The 23,120-nt window shown below is 34.4% G+C and overlaps 1 protein-coding gene across 1 annotated transcript in view; it reads right to left on the reverse strand.

Annotated features, from left to right (window-relative positions):
• Positions 1–23,120, reverse strand: part of LOC132558172 (solute carrier organic anion transporter family member 4A1-like) — a 43,809-nt gene that overhangs the window by 15,912 nt on the left and 4,777 nt on the right. Inside the window, exons 2-3 of the mRNA XM_060222705.1 lie at positions 10,074–10,524; positions 4,442–4,544 (exon numbers count right to left, since the gene is read on the reverse strand). Coding sequence (XP_060078688.1) covers positions 4,442–4,544; positions 10,074–10,524 — 554 coding nt within the window. The remainder of the gene's footprint in view (positions 1–4,441; positions 4,545–10,073; positions 10,525–23,120) is intronic.

Consider the following 23,120-nt stretch of genomic DNA (forward strand, 5'->3'; position numbering starts at 1 on the left):
GAGGCTGAAAGTGGTATTAAGAATGCCCACACTGGAGACTGAGGGAGGTATTCAGTATGCCCACATTGGAAGTTGAGAGAGGTATTCAGAATGCCCACATTGGAGGCTGAGGAAGGTACTCAGAATGCCCACACTGGAGGCTGAAAGTGGTATTAAGCATGCCCACATTGGAGATTGAGGGAGGTACTCAGAATGCCCACATTGGAGACAGAGGGAGGTACTCAGAATGCCCACATTGGAGACTGAGGAAGGTACTCAGAATGCCCACACTGGAGGTCGAAGGAGGTATTCAGAATGCCCACACTGGAGGCTGAAAGTGGTATTAAGAATGCCCACACTGGAAACTGAGGGAGGTGCTCAGAATGTCCACACTGGAGGTTGGGGGAGGTATTCAGAATGCCCACATTGGAGGCTGACGGAGGTATTCAGAATGCCCACATTGGAGGCTGACGGAGGTATTCAGAATGCCCACACTGGAGACTGAGGGAGGTGCTCAGAATGCCCACACTGGAGGTTGGGGGAGGTATTCAGAATGCCCACATTGGAGGCTGACGGAGGTATTCAGAATGCCCACACTGGAGACTGAGGAAGGTACTCAGAATGCCCACACTGGAGGTTGAGGGAGATATTCAGAATGCCCACACTGGAGACTGAAGGAGATATTCAGAATGCCTACACTGGAGACTGAAGGAGATATTCAGAATGCCTACACTGGAGACTGAAGGAGATATTCAGAATGCTTCCCAACTGGAGAGTGAAGGAGGTTTCACAACGGTTCAAGTCTGACAGTCAAAAGGAGGTATTTAGAATTGTCCAAATAAGGGCTGGGGGAGATTGTCACAACGGTTAATGTCTGGAAAGCTTTGGGAGGTATTTGGAATGGTCCATGTGGGGCGAAGGGAGGTAATTTAAAATGTTCAGTTTGAGGCAGGCTGAGGGAAGTAAATACAATTGTTCAAGTCGAGGCAGATTGAGGGAGGTAATTAGAACGGTCCAAGTTATCAGCTGTCTATTGATCTTTTAACAATCACTTATTTGATCGACAGGAAGCATTATCAGTGTATGATTTATTTATTAAACACACAAACACACACACACCAGTGGTAAGTGGAATATAGGACAACCACAGCAGGTTGAAATACATATATTTTAGGTATTATATAAATATGTCTAGGAGTCGGAGCGTTGAAAACATTCTACATCATGAATTTAGTCAGCCACATTAATGTTCAACAAAGAGACAAAACATCGCAGTCGGTCGATGTTAGGAATGCTACCTATTGTTACGGAGGCTGTGACGAATGTCAAAAAAATTGTTTAAAGGATATTATTTATTGTTGTCATGGATATTGGGTTTTTCTGTCGATTTCGTTTTTTCTGATGTCGGGGATATTGTTCCTTGTTGTCATGGATATTGGGTTTTTCTGTCGATTTCGTTTTTTCTGATGTCGGGGATATTGTTCCTTGTTGTCATTGGATATTGTTTCTAGTTGATACGGAAATTACTTTGTTTGTCAGTGAGAATGTTCCTCTTTGGATGTGTATACGCTTTTTCTGATACACCGTTGCTAAATGCATCGCGTGGTCACTGCCCGTAAATAAATGAATTGATGAATAATTAATTTCTGTAGTAAGTAAAAACTTATTAAATTCTTGTTTGTGAGTGACATAGCCTTAGGTGTAATAGACATAGGTAAAGGTGAGGAATGTGAGAATCATAGATACAGATATCTGTTATCTAACTCTAAAGAGGACACACAGGAAAACCTATTGAGAACTGTTACACGAGAACAAAGACAATTTAATATTTCTATGAATTAAACAATTCGGTCCCTAACGCTACACGTTTCTTATCAAATTATTTCTTTCCCCGAACCTACTGACAGGACCAAAACGGATACACCGATAACCACTGATAGGAAAAGGACGGATGGACAGACTGACGATAAATTGATACTGTTACTGGATGTAGGACGGACAGACTGACGATAAATTTATACTGTTGCTGGATATAGGACGGACAGACTGACGATAAATTGATACTGTATCTGGATGTAGGACGGATGGACTGACGAAAAATTGATACTGTAACTGGATGAAGGATGGATGGACTGACGATATATTGATAATGTTATTGGATGTAAGACGGATGGACTGACCATTAATTTATACTGACGGATGGACTGACGATAAATTTATACTGTTACTGGATGTAGGGCGGACAGACTGACGATAAATTTATACTGTAAATTAATGTAGGACGGATGGACTGACGATAAATTGATACTGTTACTGGACGTAGGACGGATAGACTGACGATGAATTTATACTGTTATTGGATGTAGGACGGATGGACTGACGATAAATTTATACTGACGGATGGACTGACGATAAATTTATACTGTTACTGGATGTAGGACGGATGGACTGACGATAAATTGATAACGTTACTGAATGTAGGACGGATGGACTGGCGATAAACTGATACTGCGACTACTGTTGACTAAACACAGAAAGCTCATTCATCCCCTCTTTGTCTGTGATATTAAATAGGCGACAATCATGCCAACAAAATGACTGAATCAATGATGCTGTAACACCAAACTTATATAAGTCGTCATGGAATAAATGTATAGAGACATTGATAAGGACGCTCGGGACATCATCTCTTCATAGTAATTGTATATAATACACATCTACCTAATCCTATATTGTTACATTACTATAACGTGAGTTGCAGCCAGTAAAGATACATATTAATCGATGTATAAGTGTTTTCTCTTTCTGAAGATAAAAACATCTGACATTACTGCAGTCATGGCGACCAACGATACCCACGGTTTCTACCCGGACAGTAAAATCAATTCCTAACGGAGGCAGAACGGGATTTTGTTTTCAATATTCGTGTCGACAGTCAGCTCAATAACTTATGCTTGTGTTATAAACCGAATGGCGTTCATTTCAGTATAAACCGAATGGCGTTCACATCAGTATAAACCGAATGGCGTTCATATCAGTATAAACTGTATGGCGTTCATATCAGTATACACGCTGTAGAAAGTTGTTACATAGTAATGTTGTAATATCTGTTTTAATGCAGTGATGTCTATACTGGATATACAAAGACTACGTAAGGTGCAAGGAGAGATAAAACGACAACAATATGTGCACGTGTTTTGGTGGCCGCGACAGCTCGGTCTGTTTAGAGTCTTAGTCTGCTTCAGGTGAAGGAGTTATTCTGAGATGACGCCATCCTAATACAAAGATACCCTGCATATTGACATTGGCTGTTTACGTGACGATTAACCTAACAAACAATCGTGTGGTATTGATGGTGTCGTGTGTTATTAGTACCAGGTGTTGTGTTTAGTGTCAGGTGTTGTGTTTAGTGTTAGGTGTTGTGTTTAGTGTCAGGTGCTGTGTTTAGTACCAGGTGTTGTGTTTAGTGTCAGGTGTTGTGTTTAGTGTTAGGTGTTGTGTTTAGTGTCAGGTGCTTTGTTTAGTACCAGGTGTTGTGTTTAGTGTCAGGTGTTGTGTTTAGTGTCAGGTGTTGTGTTTAGTACCAGGTGTTGTGTTTAGTGTTAGGTGTTGTGTTTAGTGTCAGGTGTTGTGTTTAGTGTCAGGTGTTGTGTTTAGTGTCAGGTGTTGTGTTTAGTACCAGGTGTTGTGTTTAATGTCAGGTGTTGTGTTCAGTGTCAGGTGTTGTGTTTAGTACCAGGTGTTGTGTTTAGTGTCAGGTGTTGTGTTTAGCACCAGGTGTTCTGTTTAGTGTCAGGTGTTGTATTAAGTGTCAGGTGTTGTGTTTAGTATCAGGTGTTGTGTTTAGTACCAGGTGTTGTGTTTAGTGTTAGGTGCTGTGTTAAATGTCATGTGTTGTGTTTAGTGTCATGTGTTGTGTTTAGTGCTAGGTGTTGTGTTTAGTGTCATGTGTTGTGTTTAGTGCTAGGTGTTGTGTTTAGTGTCATGTGTTGTGTTTAGTGTCATGTGTTGTGTTTAGTGTTATGTGTTGTGTTTAGTGTCATGTGTTGTGTTTAGTGCTAGGTGTTGTGTTTAGTGTCATGTGTTGTGTTTAGTGTCATGTGTTGTGTTTAGTGCTAGGTGTTGTGTTTAGTGTCATGTGTTGTGTTTAGTGCTAGGTGTTGTGTTTAGTGTCATGTGTTGTGTTTAGTGTCATGTGTTGTGTTTAGTGTCGTGTGCTGTGTTTAGTGTAAGGTGTTGTGTTTAGTGTCGTTTTTTTCCTGTAGATGTCGTTTGTTTTCCATACTATAACAATTTATAAATAAAGTCTGAAGGTTTTCATGAATTGATTGCTTACTAAAAGTGTTAATAATTTATATTTCAAGTCTTACTACGAAATGCCTGTTTGGTGACCTATTTTTGGATGAAACAAATGTATATTGTGTGCTTGAAACTATAAGAAAAGGTGGGCGTGGCTACTTACTCCGAGGTGTCAATCTTGTCGAAGTCCACGTACACCTTGAGGAACGCCCCTCCGACTAAAAATCCCACCCCTGGGCCCACGATGTTCATGGCATGATATATACCTGTAAACAACAGAAACATTTTAACATTGACAAATATTATTGTGTAGACCAAATATAAGAATAATACAGTAACGCCAGTTATGGTGACCCAGAGTTCGCTCCCCTTTCAATACTGAGCTTCACACAGAGAACCACTTTTTCTTCTTTAACTTGTTTGTTTTCTAGAGGAATCATCTTACTCTAACGATGATTAAATAAGGCAGAGAAAGTAAATTCTTGATCAGCATTGAAATCTACTGTTTACGACTGCTTGAATTGTAGCGAAAAGTCCACGTCACAACTTGTTATAATCAGTTAATTCTTGTTATTTTTTGTACATTGTAGTGTACTGTGGGGTATCTAAGTGAAACAGAACAAATCGTCATCAACATCAGATTTATTTGCATATTGAACTGAAAATACCGATTGGTTTCAATGTACGAAATGTAACATGATACTGATTGGTCAATATTGAAATAACTATGCAATGGTTGTGATTCTGTGGTTCTGATTGGTCAATAAATAATTATTCTATGAATGTGGGATAAGAAAGCATCAATCTGTGATTGGTCAATAAATAATTATTCTATGAATGTGGGATAAGAAAGCATCAGTCTGATTGGTCAACGTTGAAAAAAATAGCCACGCTTTTGGCATAAGAACATATATGAAGTAACATATATATTTTCGACCCGAAAAAAATTATTCGAATCATGTAATTATTTTGAAAAATGGTAGCCTAGAGGGCAGCATTATAGACAGGTCACATGACTGACTTACTCATAAAGATAAAAATTCGGGGTCAAAATTGTCTGGACATGGAGGGGTGAGGGATGAAGAAATAAGAGTCCAGGCGTAATTCATTTCTACACAGTGGGGAGGGAAGGATATATGTTGTACTGGGTATGACTCATTTGAATGTGAGAGGTGCGGATAGAAGATAATTGATCTCAACGATTGACTGACAATCTGTGCCAAAACGTTGTCAGAGTGGAGAGATATATGAAACGTACTTTAGATTACTGAATTTTGCCGTGTATACCACCAAACTTAAAGGCGATTAATATCCATATATCTTTTGGAAACCAAATCTGATTAATATGCTTGATGTGTCTCACTGCATCACTCGATGACCTTTCAACTACTGCAATATGACAAAAAACACTAGGTCGGTTCCATACGGCTATGCGGCAGTGCATGGATTGACATGACAGGCGAACATCGAAACAAAATATTCATCAGACAAGAATTTGGTGAATTATTATCCGTCTTTAACATGCTAGAATAACACAATACAATACCTTCCTTACTATTGCTTATCTACAGAGATATGAACAATAAGCACGACACTTCATGATTAAATCATACATGCCGGAGAATTAAGACATCCTGTAATACTGTAAAAGTATAGCTCTCTACTCTCAGTGTTTGTATATACACGAGGCTGAATGGTTTTTTCATCGATTATCATTTATTATACTGTTAAACCTAACAGTAAAAATGCATGACATTATTCCCATCTTCTATACAGGCAACACGAACATAACTCTTACAGTTAGCGAATTACGTAAATCTACCGATGTCTTACAATCTCTGTGTACCGGTGTCCTATAGAATTTTATCCCAATGAAATACTCATCCAAATAGGTATTACATGGAGTGGAAAATTTTTATGACACCGGCATAGAAGCCTGTAAGTGTTCCTGTTAAGTACAAATGCACTGATATACTTTTACACGAGAGTACAGACACTATTTCCGTATATCTAGGTCACCTTGTAAAATGAGAATGGTTTAATGACACACGTTTAAACATAACATCATATTTTACAGGGGTGTCTTTAAACAAATTTCCATGAACGATAAATCATTATATATACATTCCCAATCATATAAAATTACCATTAAGCATCACCTATATATCCAGCCTAACAATCATCTGTTACTTATTGTGTTCTCTTTTATATGTCACTAGCGGTATATGACCTGGAGCGTTTTATCATTGGCTGCACCGGTCAGACATCGATTGTGATGTCATAATATAGAAAATAACTTTATAACGTGAATTGAATAGGACGCAACATAATGGCGGCCTAACTTTGAGTTTGTTCTCTTTATTTGACTTCAAAATCTATCAAAATGCATTTTCTCTAAGTTATAGGTTAAAGAATTACCTTAAATTTGTTTTCATTTCTTATGGAATTTTATGAAAAACGTCTCAAAATATACTTACTGGTAAAATTTTACACTTACTGATAAAATATTACACTTACTGGTAGAAATATTACACTTACTGGTAGAAATATTACACTTAGTGGTAGAAATATTACACTTACTGGTAAAATATTACACTTACTGGTAGAAATATTACACTTACTGGTAGAAATTTTACACTTACTGATAAAATATTACACTTACTGGTAGAAATATTACACTTACTGGTAGAAATATTACACTTACTGGTAAAATATTACACTTACTGGTAGAAATATTACACTTACTGGTAGAAATATTACACTTACTGGTAAAATATTACACTTACTTGTAAAAATATTACACTTACTGGTAAAATATTACACTTACTGGTAGAAATATTACACTTACTGGTAGAAATATTACACTTACTGGTAGAAATATTACACTTACTGATAAAATATTACACTTACTAGTTGAAATATCACACTTACTGGTAGAAATATTACACTTACTGATAAAATATTACACTTACTGGTAAAATATTACACTAACTGGTAGAAATATTACACTTACTGGTAGAAATATTACACTTACTGGTAAAATATTACACTTACTGATCAAATATTACACTTACTGGTAAAATATTACACTAACAAGTAGAAATATTACACTTACTGGTAGAAATATTACACTTACTGGTAGAAATATTACACTTACTGATAAAATATTACACTTACTGGTAAAATATTACACTAACTGGTAGAAATATTACACTTACTGGTAGAAATATTACACTTACTGGTAGAAATATTACACTTACTGGTAAAATATTACACTTACTGGTAAAATATTACACTTACTGGTAGATATATTACACTTACTGGTAAAATATTACACTTACTGGAAATATTACTCTTACTGGTAGAAATATTACACTTACTGGTAAAATATTACACTAACTGGTAGAAATATTACACTTACTGGTAAAATATAAAACTTCCTGGTAGAAATATTACACCTACTGGTAGAAATATTACACTTACTGGTAGAAAATTACACTTACTGGTAAAATATTACACTTACTGGTAGATATATTACACTTACTGGTAGAAATATTTCACTTACTGGTTAAATATTACACTTACTGGTAAAATATTACACTTACTGGTAAAATATTACACTAATTGGTAAAATATTACACTTACTGGTAGAACTATTACACTTAAAATATTACACTTACTGGTAAAATATAAAACTTCCTGGTAGAAATATTACACCTACTGGTAGAAATATTACACTTACTGGTAGAAAATTACACTAACTGGTAAAATATTACACTTACTGGTAGATATATTACACTTACTGGTAAAATATTACACTTACTGGAAATATTGCACTTACTGGTAGAAATATTACACTTACTGGTAAAATATTACACTTACTGGTAAAATATTACACTTACTGGTAGAACTATTACACTTACTGGTAAAATATTACACTTACTGGTAAAATATTACACTAATTGGTAAAATATTACACTTCCTGGTTTAAATATTACACTTACTGGTAAAATATTACACTTACTGGTAGATATATTACACTTACTGGTAGAAATATTACACTTACTGGTAAAATATTACACTTACTGGTAAAATATTACACTAATTGGTAAAATATTACACTTACTGGTAGAAATATTACACTTACTGGTAGATATATTACACTTACTGGTAAAATATAAAACTTCCTGGTAGAAATATTACACCTACTGGTAGAAATATTACACTTACTGGTAGAAAATTACACTAACTGGTAAAATATTACACTTACTGGTAGATATATTACACTTACTGGTAAAATATTACACTTACTGGAAATATTGCACTTACTGGTAGAAATATTACACTTACTGGTAAAATATTACACTTACTGGTAAAATATTACACTAACTGGTAGAAATATTACACTTACTGGTAGATATATTACACTTACTGGTAAAATATTACACTTACTGGAAATATTACACTTACTGGTAGAAATATTACACTTACTGGTAGAAATATTACACTTACTGATAAAATATTGCACTTACTGGTAGAAATATTACACTTACTGGTAAAATATAAAACTTCCTGGTAGAAATATTACACCTACTGGTAGAAATATTACACTTACTGGTAGAAAATTACACTAACTGGTAAAATATTACACTTACTGGTAGATATATTACACTTACTGGTAAAATATTACACTTACTGGAAATATTACACTTACTGGTAGAAATATTACACTAACTGGTAAAATATTACACTTACTGGTAAAATATTACACTTACTGGTAGAAATATTACACTTACTGGTAAAATATTACACTTACTGGTAAAATATTACATTTACTGGTAGAAATATTACACTTACTGGTAAAATATTACACTTACTGGAAATATTACACTTACTGGTAAAATATTACACTAACTGGTAGAAATATTACACTTACTGGTAGAAATATTACACTTACTGGTAAAATATTACACTTACTGGTAAAAATATTACACTTACTGGTAAAATATTACACTTAATGGTAGAAATATTACACTTCCTGGTAAAATATTACACTTACTGGTAAAATATTACACTTACTGGAAATATTACACTTACTGGTAAAAATATTACACTTACTGGTAGAAATATTACACTTACTGGTAGAAATATTACACTTACTGGTAAAGTATTACACTTACTGATAAAATATTACACTTACTGGTAAAAATATAAAAAAATATATATAAAAATAAAAATATATGGGGCAAGACCAACGAGGTCGGGTCATATACCAGTGAGAATTGATACGTTCTTGATGGTCACAACTTGTGATTAAGGAATGGAAGATATATCGGAGTACAAACCATACGATAGCGAAAGTGAAAGTGAAAGATCGAAATGAATACGTGAATTTATTTAATAAAACATTGGTTGCCGTGGCACAGAAAAAATTCACGTCCAATATTTTGATGCCTTGAAACAAGAAAACTGTAATACAATATACATAAATCCGCTTCTCTCGCAACCATGTTTGGTTTAATTGTGATTTTGATTTTAAGTTTAATCTATCGTGTGGGTCTTCTATAGCTAACTCTAATTTACCTAAAGGTGTTATTCTCTTGTGTCTTTTGTTCAATCTTTGGTTAATTTGTCCGTAAGCAGTCGTCGCCTACGGATATAAAACCTTGAATCATCAACTGTACAAGATATAAGTACAGAAGGGGGAAAAGTAGGACTGTCACTATCAAGAAAGGGAAATTTCCCGATATGATAGTTTTATTTAGTCCATTTTTACCTGTAAGTCTTCTACTCACCTAGGTATGTTGATGATGACTTAACCGGTACACTGTCATCGAGAAATGTAGGTCCCAGTGTAAACAGTGGTGAGCCTCCAGCTCCCATGATAAACATGGATACATAAAACATATATTTGTAATATGACAGACTTCCGGAAGTGCCACATTCCACCAAGGTTCCACCGGAAGTCGTACAGAGCATGCTCGAGTCATCTGTGCCCATTTTGTAATTGTCTGTAGTAAAATGAGGTAGACAGAAGAGGATGGTACCTATCCCAATAGTCAACATTCCCACACCGAGATATCGAGATTTCACACCCATTCCTCCGAAGTAGCTGACAGGCATCAGACAAAGGACGGAAGCAATGTCGTAAAAACTTGAGATCAGACCCGATTCCGTACTACTTAGCTGGAAACGTCGCTCCACACTCGAAATGATGACACTCGTAAATCCACCCACAATCATACCCTGAAAAGGCCAAACAAATATATAATTAATATTGATCCAATAGTGATCCAATATATAATTAGTATTGATCCAATATATAATTAGTATTGATCCAATATATAATTAATATTGATCCAATATAGAATTGATCCAATATATAATTAATATTGATCCAATATATAATTAATATTGATCCAATATATAATTAATATTGATCCAATATATAATTAGAATTGATCCAATATATAATTAGAACTGATCCAATATATAATTAGTATTGATCCAATATATAATTAGAATTGATCCAATATATAATTAGAATTGATCCAATATATAATTAGTATTGATCCAATATATAATTAGAATTGATCCAATATATAAATATATAATTAGTATTGATCCAATATATAATTAGAATTGATCCAATATATAATTAGTATTGATCCAATATATAATTAGTATTGATCCAATATATAATTAGTATTGATCCAATATATAATTAGTATTGATCCAATATATAATTAGTATTGATCCAATATATAATTAATATTGATCCAATATATAATTAATACTGATCCAATATATAATTAGAATTGATCCAATATATAATTAATATTGATCCAATATATAATTAGAATTGATCCAATACATAATTAGAATTGATCCAATATATAATTAGAATTGATCCAATATATAATTAATATTGATCCAATATATAATTAGTATTGTTCCAATATATAATTAGAATTGATCCAATATATAATTAGAATTGATCCAATATATAATTAGTATTGATCCAATATATAATTAATATTGATCCAATATATAATTAGAATTGATCCAATACATAATTAGAATTGATCCAATATATAATTAGAATTGATCCAATATATAATTAATATTGATCCAATATATAATTAGAATTGATCCAATATATAATTAATACTGATCCAATATATAATTAATATTGATCCAATATATAATTAGTAGTATTGATCCAATATATAATTAGTATTGATCCAATATATAATTAGTATTGATCCAATATATAATGCGTATCGATGATTTTGAATTAAGATAATATTTCTCCAAGTAAGGGATAGATTTGAGCAATAGATTTCTTGAGCTCATTAGTCTCAAAACAAATAAATCAACTCACATGTTTTCTTTCGATTTTATTAATGGGTCAAAGACATTGCGTAAGTGTAGAAGCAAGTGACTACACTCTTCCTGTTTATCAGAAAGATATATGAAAAAATACGAGTCATCTTAACCTGCGTTTTAACGTCACAAATAGGCAGTAACAATCCAGATAACGGTATCCCGATGGATATAATATGAAATTATAGTATTTGTTCAAAGAAAACAGAAATGGTTTAAAATACAGATGTGAAGAACTAAAAACAGACAAAATATCCCTCCTAATCTTCCTTTGATCGCTTTGTCGTCATTTCTCTGAATAAAGTATACTTTGGTAAATAGCTCCATTTCATACAAATTTAGAATATTGTCAATAGTGTCAAAACAATAGATTTGACTACAGCATTCAGCTGTTTCGTTTTTCTAGGACTCACTAGTGGTATTACACCATACAGCTGTTTCGTCCTTCTAGGACTCGTCAGTGATGATACACCACACAGCTGTTTCGTCCTTCTAGGACTCGTCAGTGATGATACATCATACAGCAGTTTCGTCCTTCTAGGACTCGTCAGTGATGATACGTCATACAGCTGTTTCGTCCTTCTAGGACTCGTCAGTGATTCTACATCATACAGCTGTTTCGTCCTTCTAGGATTCATCAGTGATGATACATCATACAGCTGTTTCGTCCTTCTAGGACTCGATGATACATCATACAGCTGTTTCGTCCTTCTAGGCCTCGTCAGTGATGCTACATCATACAGCTGTTTCGTCCTTCTAGGACTCGTCAGTGATTCTACATCATACAGCTGTTTCGTCCTTCTAGGACTCGTCAGTGATGCTACATCATACAGCTGTTTCGTCCTTCTAGGACTCGTCAGTGATGATACATCATACAGCTGTTTCGATACTAAGGACCTTAATTGTTGAAACCTAGGAGGCGACTGAGGTTTACATTAATGTAGTCCCATCATTCTTACTGAACTCTTGGACAGGTAGAAATAAAGAAATATTACTATATATATGGTGCCCTATATCTGATTTTCTTCCTTGTTCAACAGTCAGTTGAAACAATCAATATTTTCATATCGTTCTATTTCTTTGTCACGTAAATTGATAACTGATGTGTCGCCTTCATTGACTGATTTACAAGGTGTGGCATGGAACCGTATATGAATTGTACATCATAACCGTGGACCAACAAATCTATTTGAATTGGAGACAATCCCGTATTTGACAAATCCTTCCTGTATAACTAATCAGTTGACGTACTGAGTATGTTAGGTAAATATAACAACCACCGTCTTCTATATAAATGTCTCGTAGGTCGGTAAAATTGTTTGACGCTCCTAAAGCATCAAGTTCAGTCTTTATCCATTAGTTTATCAACTTACGTCACTGATAGTGTATGTCTGGGTCTAATTTTCACTTCGAACACCTACACGTTTAGGGTTTATATCAGTACTAGAAAATATGTTTCTTCAATAAACACCTATAAATAATACAAGTTTCAAGTAATGAACTAAGACACGTGACTGTGGACCAAGACACATGACTTCGAACCATGACACGTGACTTCGGACCTAGAAATGCGGTTTCGAATCGAGACTTTTTTTGAACCGAGACACGTGGCGTTAGCCCGAGACACGTGGCTTCAGACCGAGTTGTGAGTTTGAACCGTGACATATTGTTTTGGATCCAGACACATCGCTTAGAACCATGTCACGTGACTTTGGACCAAGACACGTGACTTTGAACCGAGACACTTGAGTTTGGACAGGGTCACGTGACTTTGAACCGAGACACATTAGCATGGACAGACAAACATTGCTCTGAACCGAGACACAAGTCTCTCGACCGAGGCATGTGGTTTTGAAGCCAGACACATAGCTACAGTGACACATGGCTTAAAACCGTGAAACGTGGCTTTGCACTGAGACAGTGACACATAGCCTTGGACTGAGACACATGATTTAAAATCGAGACACACGGCTTTGGACAAGATTTGTTGCTTACTTCAAAAGGCGAATTTTATACCCCTATCTATGACTGTTCTTATGGAATACCTAAATATTGCATCTACCATCCCAGGTATCTGTAATTTTTCATGACGTGTTTACACTAAAATACTGACTCACGCGCGTCCGAGGCGAATTAAGTTTCCACATTCTAGGACTATAGTTACTGTGTGTCCCTGACTACGTGTAGATACATCGTGATATTGTGATGGAGATGGTTATAAGTAATTCATGTATATCCCAACACAAACGATAAATATACACGGGAGATCAAAGCTCGCCAACAACAAAGCTGGACTCGAACATAAAACAGACACTGTCCGACAGGCAAAACACACGCAAAAGCTGAAAATAAAACAGATTTTTGTAATTACTAGGCTGTTGATGTCGTGACGAGATAGAATATTTCCATTTTATGTTTCACTTATGTAACCATACAGTTTAATTATACATGATGTGAAAGTTTTTAACATCAAGAAAATAATCAACAGAAATGGGTCGCTTGTGTGGTCAACCATAGAAAAACAATGTTCTATTTATAGTAACAGTGACCCTAACACATTTGACCTTTACATTTTAAACCAAACCCCTAATTTGATACATTGCCAAGGAAACGGAAACTGTCTCCCAAAGTTTTCTATTAATTGTAAGAATCCTATTACGATAAACCTTATCTAAAGCAAGCACATTAGGAAAGTAAACACATATTGGGCTGGAACAGTCCCCTGAAACTATTTCATCAATAATGGCGTTCATACTTCGTCTGTACGAAGTAGGACGACAAAGTTGGATAATTCGGACTGGTGTGGCCAAATGAAGCTACAATAATCACGTAGACCATCCTGATTCTCGATAAATTGATCGATAGGTTGAGGCTAAAATCGATAGAAATTTCTATTGATAGATCTACTACTGTGCCTAACTACCTAAAGTTTGTTCACGGTGAATAAGCTTTAAAGTCATTCATATATATTTTATCTCTTTCCATGCATAGTCATTTAAATTATTGATGGTCACGATGCCATATTACCGCGCAAGGATCTGTGTAATGCTTTCAGAGAATAGTCCGTGCTATGTATCCCAGGATCCTCTCGTCGTAACCACAACAAAATAAATGTTTACGTAACCTTTATTGAGTATTTGGTCCATACACCATCGAATCTCTTCACGCGGTAAAATGATGTCAACTGTATCCGGCAGCGGATCAGTGAAACACATCAAAATGTTAGCGTCAAATTAATTATTTTCTATCATATATATTCCATCAGGGATACAGATGTAAATATGTTAGAACTCGTGTACAGGATGAGTCCACTGTCGAGTAAATTATAAAATGTCTGTTTGATAAAGCAAAGTGTATACAATATGTGTTAACCATAAAATTTCTGTTTGATAAAGCAAAGCGTATAAAATATGTGTTAACTATAAAATGTCTGTTTGATAAAGCAAAGCGTATACAATATGTGTTAACTATAAAATGTCTGTTTGATAAAGCAAAGCGTATACAATATGTGTTAACTATAAAATGTCTGTTTGATAAAGCAAATCGTATACAATATATGTTAACTATAAAATGTCTGTTTGATAAAGCAAAGCGTATACAATATGTGTTAACTATAAAATGTCTGTTTGATAAAGCAAAGTGTATACAATATGTGTTAACTATAAAATGTCTGTTTGATAAAGCAAAGTGTATACAATATGTGTTAACTATAAAATGTCTGTTTGATAAAGCAAAGCGTATACAATATGTGTTAACTATAAAATGTCTGTTTGATAAAGCAAAGCGTATAAAATATGTGTTAACTATAAAATGTCTGTTTGATAAAGCAAAGCGTATACAATATGTGTTAACTATAAAATGTCTGTTTGATAAAGCAAAGCGTATAAAATATGTGTTAACTATAAAATGTCTGTTTGATAAAGCAAAGCGTATAAAATATGTGTTAACTATAAAATGTCAATATGTGTTGTTTGTATATAATATGTGTTAACTATAAAATGTCTGTATATAAATATGTGTTAACTATAAAATGTCTGTTTGATAAAGCAAAGCGTATACAATATGTGTTAACTATAAAATGTCTGTTTGATAAAGCAAAGCGTATACAATATGTGTTAACTACTGCAATGTTAATGACTTGTTCGACCTTTAGGGCATAACCAGTTGGATTCATTGATTATCATTTGTGTTTTCAAACAAAAGTGATTTGTTGGTTTAACAGATTTATAGGTGATTTCGTTCAATCAAAATTTTATAAAAAAAAAATACACGATAATTTTTTTAATACTAACCCTGAGTTCGTGTTTGATTATGTAAATGGGAACTTTATAAAGAAATTATTTGTGAATAAATGATGGTTACAAATGTTCTATCCACAGTGGAATGGGTACTATTTCACAACACAGAGAAAACGTACGATCTATTTTTTAAATAAAAAAAATTATATGTGTGAAACCTCGTGACAAAGTCTGTATAGTGATAACAAATTTCTAAATATAGAAACATGATCTTTCTTTTTAACCCTGTGTCGTGGCAACATGAACTCGTAAGATATCAGGTTTGTAAAGATTTGAAAAATATCAGGGTGACTGAATCAGATACGGAAAGCGTAAAACCGTGACGATGTACAGGACATATATGTACGAACGAATTCCTACATAAAATGAAAGGAATGTAGAAAATCAACACCAATCTCATTGTCACGTGTTTACCCCATTCTCAAAGTGATGTAACATCACATTCGTATCATTGTCACGTGTTTACCCCATTCTCAAAGTGATGTAACATCACATTCGTATCATTGTCACGTGTTTACCCATTCTCAAAGTGATGTAACATCACATTCGTATCATTGTCACGTGTTTACCCCATTCTCAAAGTGATGTAACATCACATTTGTATCATTCCAGAGATGGAATGCATCATGTTTCTTCATATATATACACAATATACATACACAATATACATACACAACATACATACACAATATACATACACAATATACATACACAACATACATACACAATATACACAACATACACAACATACATACACAACATACATACACAATATACATACACAACATACATACACAATATACATACACAACATACATACACAATATACACAACATACACAACATACATACACAATATACATACACAATAGACATACACAACATACACAACATACACAATATACATACACATCATACATACACAACATACATACACAACATACACAACATACACAACATACATACACAACATACACAACATACATACACAATATACATACACAACATACATACACAACATACACAACATACATACACAATATACATACACAGCATAGATACACAACATACATACACAACATACATACACAATATACATACACAACATACATACACAATATACATACACAACATACACAACATACACAACATACATACACAATATACATACACAATATACATACACAACATACATACACAATAGACATACACAACATACATACACAACATACATACACAACATACACAACATACATACACAACATACACAACATACATACACAATATACATACACAATATACATACACATACATACACATACATACACATACATACACATACATACACATACATACACATACATACACATACATACACATACATACACATCATACATACACAATATACATACACAACATACATACACAATAGACATACACAACATACATACACAACATACATACACAACATACACAACATACATACACAACATACACAACATACATACACAATATACATACACAGCATACATACACAATAGACATACACAACATACATACACAACATACATACACAACATACATAACATACACAACATACATACACAATATACATACACAACATACACAACATACATACACAATATACATACACAACATACATACACAATATACATACACAACATACATACACAACATACATACACAATATACATACACAACATACATACACAACATACATACACAATATACATACACAACATACATACACAACATACATACACACATACATACACAACATACATACACATACATACACATACACAACATACATACACAATATACATACACAACATACATACATACACAACATACACAATAGACATACACAACATACATACACAACATACATACACAACATACATACACAACATACACAACATACATACACAACATACATACACAACATACATACACAATAGACATACAAAACATACATACACAACATACATACACAATAGACATACACAACATACACAACATACATACACAACATACATACACAATATACATACACAACATACATACACAACATACACAACATACATACACAACATACATACACAATATACATACACAACATACATACACAACATACATACACAATATCCTATTATTCACTTGTGTAAAACCTCACGTGAACTGTACTACAGTGTATAATGTTCCTGTCATTCACTTAGGTAAAACCTCACGTGAATAGAACTGTGTTTATGTATCACAACAGATAAAACAAACGATTATCACTGAATGTCACATAATTGTAAAAATAGAAAACAAATAATCAATTTATTCACGGAGGTCGATTCTGTGTATTCTGGTAACTTCCGGACTATTTAATCTCAACTCCACCATTTCAGTGCAGTTTTTTCTCTTTCTCTCTCTAGAACGGGAATAAAAATCGATATTTAAGTTCCGAACTTTAATAAAGATACCAATGAAGTCGATATACATCACAGCAGAGTCAATGAACTTACAGTCAAACTGTACATATCTACCAATTCATAATAAACAAGTATTCAAGGACTTCGATTTAATTAATGTTAAATGTACCGACATTTACTACACAAACACCACATATCTGGTGAGGACAAACCAATCAGATCATGACATTTTTCTTATATCCTGCATATTCTGTTGATAAAAAGTTCAAAAATTCTATATATACAGTAAAACCTCGATATAATGTCCCTCGTTTATATACAGTAAAACCTCGATATAATGTCCCTCGTTTATATACAGTAAAACCTTGATATAATGTCTCTGGTTTATATACAGTAAAACCTTGAAATAATGTACCTGGTTTATATACAGTAAAACCTTGATATAATGTCACTCGTTTATATACAGTAAAACCTTGATATAATGTCTCTGGTTTATATACAGTAAAACCTTGATATAATGTCCCTCGTTTATGTACAGTAAAACCTTGATATAATGTCTCTGGTTTATATACAGTAAAACCTCGATATAATGTCCCTCGTTTATATACAGTAAAACTTCGATATAATGTCCCTCGTTTATATACAGTAAACCTCGATATAATGTCTCTGGTTTATATACAGTAAAACCTTGATATAGTGTCTCTGGTTTATATACAGTAAAACCTTGATATAATGTCTCTGGTTTATATACAGTAAAACCTTGATATAATGTCCCTCGTTTATATACAGTAAAACCTCGATATAATGTCCCTTTGTTTATATACAGTAAAACCTTGATATAATGTCCCTCGTTTATATACAGTAAAGCCTTGATATAATGTCTCTGATTTATATACAGTAAAACCTTGATATAATGTCCCTCGTTTATATACAGTAAAACCTTGATATAATGTCACTCGTTTATATACAGTAAAACCTTGATATAATGTCCCTCGCTTATATACAGTAAAACCTTGATATAATGTCCCTCGCTTATATACAGTAAAACCTTGATATAATGTCCCTCGTTTATATACAGTAAAGCCTTGATATAATGCCCCTCGTTTATATACAGTAAAACCTTGATATAATGCCCCTCGTTTATATACAGTAAAACCTTGATATAATGTCCCTCGTTTATATACAGTAAAAACTCGATATAATGTCCCTCGTTTATATAACAGTAAAACCTTGATATAATGTCCCTCGTTTATATACAGTAAAACCTTGATATAATGTCCCTCGCTTATGTACAGTAAAACCTCGATATAATGTCCCTCGTTTATATACAGTAAAACTTGATATAATGTGCCTCGTTTATGTACAGTAAAACCTCGATATAATGTCCCTCGTTTATATACAGTAAAACTTAATATAATGTGCCTCGTTTATGTACAGTAAAACCTCGATATAATGTCGTTTATATACAGTCTCTGATTTATATACAGTAAAACCTTGATATAATGTCCCTCGTTTATATACAGTAAAACCTTGATATAATGTCCCTCGTTTATATACAGTAAAACCTTGATATAATGTCTCTGATTTATATACAGTAAAACCTCGATATAATGTCCCTCGTTTATATACAGTAAAACCTTGATATAATGTCCCTCGTTTATATACAGTAAAACCTTGATATAATGTCCCTCGTTTATATACAGTAAAACCTTGATATAATGTCCCTCGCTTATGTACAGTAAAACCTTGATATAATGTCTCTGGTTTATATACAGTAAAACCTTGATATAATGTCACTCGTATAATATACTTTGTAAATGATACAATGTGTACATTTTTGATGCATCGTTAAATTAACACCTCCACTATTCCACCCCAACCCCCTCCCCGTCTTGAATATCTCAAAGTTCCTAATAAAAAGTTTAACGGTTTTACATAATATTAAGATTGAAGATATAAAAATATTATGCCCTAAGAGCACTCTCTTTTGTATTTAAAATTGCTGCATAAAGAATTCTAAGCTTTATTGATTTATCCCATAAACTACTGGCTGGAGCACAGTGACTGAAGAAAGGTCTATAACTACGTCATCTTGAACAGAAATTTCATTGCAGAAATAAATTAAGTAGTTGAATCTGAATTGCAGATTTTGTTACTCGAACATGATAAAATAAATTTAGGTTATGGCCGCTTGTTTCCAAGTTTACCATTTTGTCTTGGTTACCGATTCAAAATATACGTGTATAGCGTATACCTTTTTGGCAGCAAGCAAAATTCTAGAATATTTATTTTCCAGTGTAAAACTATATCACCAGTAGAATTGATTGTGGTATGAAGCCAGCATGCCATGCAGTACATTCTATAATACCAAATGGGTCACGATTTCATGAACTTTGCCTCGGATCTTTGGTCCGAATCATTGTCTTTCGTAGCGTACCATTGTTTTGAACTTCTGTCTGTGGACTCGTCCCATTGGTCTAAGTATCATTCTTTCGACTCGTCTCATTGGTCTGTGCTTCAGTCTTTATACTCATCCCATTGGTCTGAGCTTCAGCCTTTGTACTCGTCCAATTGGTCTGAGCTTCAGCCTTTGTACTCGTCCAATTGGTCTGAGCTTCAGTCTTTGTACTCGTCCCATTGATCTGAGCTTCTGTCTGTGGACTCGTCTCATTGGTCTGAGCTTATGTCTTTGTACTCGTCCCATTGTTCTGAACTTCAGTCTTTGGACTCGTTCAATTGGTCTGAGCGTCTGTCTGTGGACTCGTCCCATTGGTCTGAGCTTATGTCTTTGTACTCGTCCAATTGGTCTGAGCTTCAGTCTTTGGACTCATCCAATTGGTCTGAGCTTCAGTCTTTGGACCCATCCCATTGGTCTGAGCTTCTGTTTGTGAAATCGTCCAATTGGTCTGAGCTTCAGTCTTTGGACTCGTCCAATTGGTCTGAGCTTCCGTCTTTGGACTCGTCCCATTGGTCTGATCTTATGTCTATCTGGACTTCTCTTGGACTCGACCCATCTGTCTCAACTTCTGTTCTTGGTCTCTTCCTATTTGTCAAAGATTTTGTCTTCGCTTCGATGAAAGCTTCTGTCTTTGACTGTGGACTTCTTTCTGCACTCGTCACACTGGTCTTTAGCACGTTTCTTTGGTCTCGTCCATTTGGTCAAGCCTTATTTTTATACTCGTCCCATTGATTTTGCCTTATTTGTGCACTCGTAGTATTGGTCTGGCCTTCTTTTTACACTCGTCCCATTGGTCTTATCTTATTTCTGCTCTCATCCCATTGGTCTGGCCTTATTTCTACACTCGTCCCATTGGTCTGCCCTTATTTCTGCACTCGTCCCATTGTTCTAACCTTATTTCTGCACTCGTCCCATTGCTCTAGCCTTATTTCTGCACTCGTCCCATTGGTCTAGCTTTATTTTTGCACTCGTCCCATTGGTCAAGCCTTATTTCTGCACTCGTCTCATTAGCCTAGCTTTATTCTTGCACTCGTCCCATTGGTCAAGAATTATTTCTGCCCTCGTCCCATTGGTCTAGCCTTATTTCTGCACTCGTCCCATTGGTCAAGCCTTATTTTTGAACTCTTCCCATTGATCTAGCTTTATTCTTGCACTCGTCCCATTGGTCAAGCCTTATTTTTGAACTCTTCCCATTGATCTAGCTTTATTCTTGCACTCGTCCCATTGGTCAAGCCTTATTTTTGAACTCTTCCCATTGATCTAGCTTTATTCTTGCACTCGTCCCATTGGTCAAGCCTTATTTTTGAACTCTTCCCATTGATCTAGCTTTATTCTTGCACTCGTCCCATTGGTCAAGCCTTATTTCTGAACTCGTCCCATTGGTCAAGCCTTATTTTTGCTTTTGGTAAGGGCTGAAAATATGATATCATATTATTCTACCACAACATCGACATATGATGAGTTATATTATATATATATATCAACATTTTTTCGTAATTTCAAAAGCTAATTTCGCATTTTTATTGACTCAGTTATATCAAATCGTTGGCTTATAACGTTGCATTCGTGTGTGAAATAAATTTACGGGCTCAGCTGAAGCGAGGCAATGTTTAGACAGTAGTCTTTTTATCGCCGAGTCTAGCTGATTGCGTGTACAACTGATAAAGCAAGTCACACCTTTATACACCGTCCTGTTTCTTGACCTAACAGGTAGAAAATTTGGTAACGCTATCAATTGAATCTGTTACATTTATGGTGGGTACAACTAGGCCTATCGACAGTGGAAACATGATTGAGTGGGAGACGAGCTCCTTATTTACAATATTTACCCATCAAGCATCCGGTATACACCTTTTCCTCGTACAACATACCATATGACTATTGTGTTACCATGACAACGACAATCGTATCGTTTATGGGACCTGTTCATGCCTACAGGAACACCGACAATGCATGAACATTCTTCCATAATAAATACCTTTAACATTGAAGAAGATGAATCCGAGAGGATTAAAAACCTATATTATTTGTAAAATTGTGTTTAAACGTTTGATAAAAATTGTGGCCCATCTGTGTAATTATGAATGTTAGATACATGATAAACATTTACAATACGTTATGTATGACTGATATATAAAATACCTCGTGCATGACGTTGACGAGAGGAAGTATATTAAGTATGCGTCGGTCTTGTTTTGTAAAATGAAAACGCGTTACGGGCAAACAAACCGCGCGTATCTTCACACTATGGGACTTAACA

Source organism: Ylistrum balloti, unplaced genomic scaffold, assembly GCF_031769215.1.
Source record: "Ylistrum balloti isolate Yb309-2 unplaced genomic scaffold, AGI_CSIRO_Ybal_v1 Utg370766, whole genome shotgun sequence".
Lineage (NCBI taxonomy): Eukaryota > Metazoa > Mollusca > Bivalvia > Pectinida > Pectinidae > Ylistrum > Ylistrum balloti.